The sequence below is a fragment of the Daktulosphaira vitifoliae genome, unplaced genomic scaffold (genome assembly GCF_025091365.1).
Source record: "Daktulosphaira vitifoliae isolate Bord-2020 unplaced genomic scaffold, ASM2509136v1 Scaffold_2, whole genome shotgun sequence".
In the NCBI taxonomy this organism is placed as follows: Eukaryota; Metazoa; Arthropoda; class Insecta; order Hemiptera; family Phylloxeridae; genus Daktulosphaira; species Daktulosphaira vitifoliae.
Window position 1 is genome coordinate 32,877,425 of NW_026099573.1, and position 5,294 is coordinate 32,882,718.

A 5,294-nucleotide genomic window follows, 5' to 3' on the forward strand; every position below is an offset into this window, starting at 1 on the left:
AGTAAAAAAAATTGAAAAAATTTCGAAAATTAGCGATTTTTAAATTTGTAATTTTTTTGGAGGTTTCCCCCATTTACGGGGAACGAGGGCATTTTTTTCAATTTTTGAGGGTAATGTCTTCGACTAGATACAATTTGTGATCTTTTGACGTATCATTGAAAGAAATTGGTTCGGTGAGAGCTGAGAAAAAGTGGTAACAGATACAAAAAAAAAATAAATAAATAAAAAATAAACACATCTTAGTAAAATTAATACCTTCTCAGCTTCGCATCGAAGCTAAAATATGAATAATTTGATACATTTTAAAAAGTACTGAATAAATATAAATGTATAGAGTGTTCACTAAGTAAGGAAACGGGTTTCTATTGTTCTTATTATTTGTATTAATTGACCTGTTCCCATACTTACTGAACACTCTGTATGTATATATATATATAATATCGTAAATAGTTTTCATTTGAATAACGAAGTTTACTAAATAATTATTCAAAGATAAATACCATTACATTACAAGGGTCAACGTACCAAATATCTACTGTCAGGATCGTGTATATAAGAAATGGCGTTATGAAGAGAATTATGCAAATTTCCGTATAAGTTAGGATTTCGGCTTAAAATACTTGCTTCGACCAAATCTCCAAGTATATCTATTCCTTCAAACTCTGTCAGTCTAATTTTTTGTCCAGCAGTCTAAAAAATTAAAAACATATTGTTTTAATTAGTCAGCAATACATGCTTTGTGGTCTATTAAAAATTTCATAGACATCTCATCAATTTTTAATTTAATTGTTTCTTTTTTAATAAAAAATGATTACGTCGGTTATGGTTCCAGTGTGAATGGCTTTGTAAATACGGTCCCTCCAGCGTTCTAAATCTTCAATGTCAAACTGAAGTCTTTCAACCTCCCTGTTGATATTCTAGAATAACAAAAAAAAATTAGTATAACATAAGTATGACTTAAAAAGTACGACTAAAGATAAATACGCTCAGTATAGAATTTGGTGGTCTGGAAGGCCATGTTCGGCTAGCCAGTAAATTATCTAATTTTGGGAAATAACCTTCGGCAATTGGCTCATACCAGTTTGTCAAACGTTTTGTTCGTGCCATATCATTACACAATCGTTCCATGTTATATCTTAGGAAAAATTATTTTTTTAAATTATGAAAACTTTTTAAACCAATAACTTACCTGCCCATCATCTGCTGGTGCATGTAATAAAATAGTTCACCACGCCTGTCTTTGGCAACGACATTTCTTGGTCCTCTATAAGGGTACACCAAATGCCAATGCCAATGATGAAGGTTCAATCCAATATCTTCACGGAAATAGTTGACCCTATTTTCGATGTCCAAATCATTTGCCGAAAAGTCGTTAGGTATTTCAATAGGTACCTGAAATTATTTCTAAATAAATTTCAAATACAATCTAATATCGATTAACCATCAGAAATCTGTGGTGTGACTGTCAACGGCAAAGTAAAAAAAAAAAAAAACACTATTTACCCTATTCTCGGCTGGGATCAAATTAGATTCTTGTCTGGCTTGACCAAAGTTTGTTGAGTTCACGTACATTCCCGGAAACATTTGCGCGTGTGACGGTAGTTCAAGATTACGAGTGTCGGGTCTGTGAAGTACAACCACGGACAATGCATAAATGAACAAATATGAATTGATGCGGTCCCGGAGATACAAACTAAGGGATAAAAGTTCGTCAAAATTCTTTGTACCTTTGAACAGAAATTACAAGTTTTTATAATAATTTTCGCTTAAGAAAGTAAATGAGTGCACTCTTACTCATCAATAGCTCGATTAACTTTCCAGCTATTTCGTTGTGATAGGAATTGAATAAACAAAATGCTGTATCTCTTTTCAAAGCCAAGGCAAACGATATATCTGGCAGTTTGCTCAGTTTGGTTACTGGTATATACGTTGCTTTATGTTTGCTGTCTTGATCTTGGAACCTCGTGTCCAAACCAGACGAAATGCTTTGGTAGCGAGTTGGCTGTAATATGCATACTTTTTAATGAATATTATAAATTACTTATTTTAAATAATTTAATAGGTATTTTTAAGGTTAAAAACTTTGTTATTTAAAAATTTAACTTGGTTTAATAAAATCATGAATTTTGATTATAAGAGTATTGTTTATTAAAATAATTATTATCTTTTGTTAATTATTAAATGTGTTATGAGCTTTGTTTTAAGTACGAAAATATTGTTCCTAAGCTATAATTTAATTAAAATACTATTAGAACGATTTTTTTTACATAAATGTTTCAAAACCATATACTAATGAATCAAGTAAATATTAAAAAAAAAATTTTGTGTATTTAAACGTAAAATTTCAAAATTGCTCTCCTTTTCTAGTAAATGTATTTTATTACATACCTTTTTTAAACATTTCAGTCTTAAAAAAACTATATTATAGCAGATAATACGTTTTGAACCCCAAGTGTAATTCTAATTAAATTCAAAATCACTTTTGTTTTAAAAAGATTAAGTCGTTTTTTTACGTAACATGATTTTTATTCACAAAAACACTGGTGGCGATCGAACAGTTTGCAATAATTACGTTATTATAAAGCTTACCAAATATTCATTCGGCAATTCAAAATAAACTTTTCCAGCATCCTGAGGAGATTTTTCGTTTCCTTTTCCGGCAAAAATGGGTTCAGTGGGTCGATCGAATAGGTACAATAAACTCTTTTTGTCAGTCATTATAACAGCTATATTAATTGTCTAATAAGTACAGTTAAATTAGTATGTAAAGTATATTTATGTATACAAATAAATATTTAAACAGTCAATATACACATATTTGTAACAGTTACCTTCCTCTAACATGATAAGTTTGTTGAAAAAATGTTTTATAATATTTTTTGAGTACTCTCATTTATAAAATTTGAATAATTATAATACCATAAAGTTTGTGACAAATAATTGTTTTCAAATTATAGTAGGGACTATTATACGAATAAAAATAAAATAAAAGTTCACAGATTTTAATTTAATTTTCATTTATGAATAATTATCTCAATTAAAAATACATTTTTATTCATGCAAGTCAATAAAATGTGTTATTTAAAGTATAAAGTCCATTTGATAAATTTTTTTAATATCGCTATTTCAAAATGCAAATTTATTACAGATTAATTTTCGAATATTCGACACAACTTTTTTATTAATTTGCATCACTTATTTTACTTGCGATTAAATGAAAAAAAATTATATTATTATTTATTATTTGACATAAAAAGTGATCCTCGATATATAGACAAATCTAGTAACTTTTAGTCTACTCATTATTTTGTGTTACTATTATTTTTTAATAATATATATATATATATATATATAAACTTTAAGAAACGGCTATTTTAAAATGTTTAAAAAAAAAGTAACACAAATATTTAGAGATTTAGTTATTAGTTTTATCAAAACATGAAGGGTCACTCTGTATTTATTATACGAAAAAAAAATGGTTAGAATAATAAAAGAAACGGTTGATATAGTGACTATTGCAAACAAGACAGTTGGAATAACTGAATATTCGGTTAACCCGACTATTTTTTTAATTATTCCGACTGTTTTTATTAGAGTTGTCACTATATTAACCATTCATGTTTTCTGTGTAAGCTATTGAAAAATAGTTTGTCAATTTTTTGAAAGATAATATTACAATTTTATTATATTTGTTATAAAATTTATTTAAGTAACGTTCGTTATAATTTCTAATTTAGCTATAAAAACAAACGTAAACGGACAATAATATATAAATAATAGTTTACTATTAAATTATTATTTATACTCTCATTTCATAATTATATTCACTATATTATAAAACACAAGTATAAATTAACATTGGTATAATGATCAAAAAGTTATATTATTAATTTTAATGCGTAACATTACCTATATGCAGTTGAGATTAACGAAATACGATGACTACTGTAAATAAAACAGTTACTCAAACGAATAATGGTCAATAATAATTTATTACTCTTTTATATTGAATTTTAAACCACAACGATCAAAAAAACATTTGATAGGAATAAAGGACTACGTGTAACCGCATTGTTTCCTTCTTGATTAGATTCCATTTAAGTTTCGATAAGTTTCAGTTTAACTGAAAATAACTTTTCTATGTGAATTTAAATCACAGCGGAAATAATTTTTTTTTTTTACAATCATTATTTGTTAATAAATGTTTTATGGTGATGACATTTATAGGAACGATAAAATTTAATGTAGTTCTTAAAAATGTTCAACATTTTAAACATTATTACTTATATAATTTTACTTTAATTTTGAAACTTTCATTCGGGCAATTAAATAAGTGTAATAAGTTAATTTTCTAAAAGTATGCTTCGCTAAGCAATTTATATTTCATGAAACTAAAAATAATGCCATATTTATAATAATAATTAAATAATAGTAAATTCAACAACAAAAAAATTCAATCACGATGTTTACATTATAATTCAATAATATAATAATTTTTATCTAAATATTTTAAAACTGTCACTTTGTCTTCGTAAAGAAATTATATAAATAAATTATTTTCAATTATTATTTTGAAAAACATAATTGTCATATCAATGTACAAGATTAAATATTCTTTAAAAAAACTTTATAATATTTTATTTCGAACAAAATAGTAATTAAATTATTTTTCTAAGTTATTTTATAACCAAAAGTTAACAATAATGATCTAATTTTAGAGAGTGAAAATGGATATCAATCAAGAACTGCCATTCAATTAAAATCACACGATTTTCGAAAAAATATGTCATGTCGCGATGATTCAATAGAGCAAACAACCTGTTCAGTTATGTCAATCCAGGAAAAACGCAATGTAAATCTATTTAATGTAAGTATAAACAATTTTTTTTTTTACACTTATTCTGTGTATGGATTATTTTATATATATATATATATAACTTTCAACATATATTATTATAACTTCATAGTTATCTTTTATTATTAATTAATTATAATTAATCACTGAAAAATATTTACGTGACTAAACAGTTAACTTTTACACAAATAAATTAATATTGTTTTGTAATTAATTAATATAAGCAAAACTAGAATAAAATTGTTAAAGATGCTAATATATAATAAGAATTGATCACTTGTGGCTAATTAATTAAATAATTAAAACTATATTAAAAATATTAAACTCAAAAGCCAAAAAAAAATTACTAAAAAGTATTTACTGCCCTAAAAATCTGCCTCTACATAAACTCGGTTAAAAATGTATGTAATGTTATTTATAATTTTTATTCTAGCCGTAT

General features: G+C 25.5%; 2 protein-coding genes across 4 annotated transcripts in view; one reads left to right on the forward strand and one right to left on the reverse strand.

The window, feature by feature from the left end:
• The window catches only part of LOC126899863 (phenoloxidase 1-like), a 7,907-nt gene extending 3,887 nt beyond the window's left edge, over window positions 1-4,020 (reverse strand). Inside the window, exons 1-8 of the mRNA XM_050675095.1 lie at window positions 3,910-4,020; window positions 2,590-2,739; window positions 1,795-2,002; window positions 1,504-1,727; window positions 1,190-1,392; window positions 985-1,135; window positions 816-917; window positions 526-690 (exon numbers count right to left, since the gene is read on the reverse strand). Of these exons, the coding sequence (XP_050531052.1) occupies window positions 526-690; window positions 816-917; window positions 985-1,135; window positions 1,190-1,392; window positions 1,504-1,727; window positions 1,795-2,002; window positions 2,590-2,718 (1,182 nt within the window). The 5' untranslated portion in view covers window positions 2,719-2,739; window positions 3,910-4,020. The remainder of the gene's footprint in view (window positions 1-525; window positions 691-815; window positions 918-984; window positions 1,136-1,189; window positions 1,393-1,503; window positions 1,728-1,794; window positions 2,003-2,589; window positions 2,740-3,909) is intronic.
• LOC126899861 (hemicentin-1-like) overlaps window positions 1-5,294 on the forward strand; it is a 151,450-nt gene that overhangs the window by 143,542 nt on the left and 2,614 nt on the right. For all 3 annotated transcript variants that reach the window (XM_050675092.1, XM_050675090.1, XM_050675091.1), the window contains one exon: window positions 4,719-4,867. In XM_050675092.1, coding sequence (XP_050531049.1) covers window positions 4,719-4,867 — 149 coding nt within the window. The remainder of the gene's footprint in view (window positions 1-4,718; window positions 4,868-5,294) is intronic.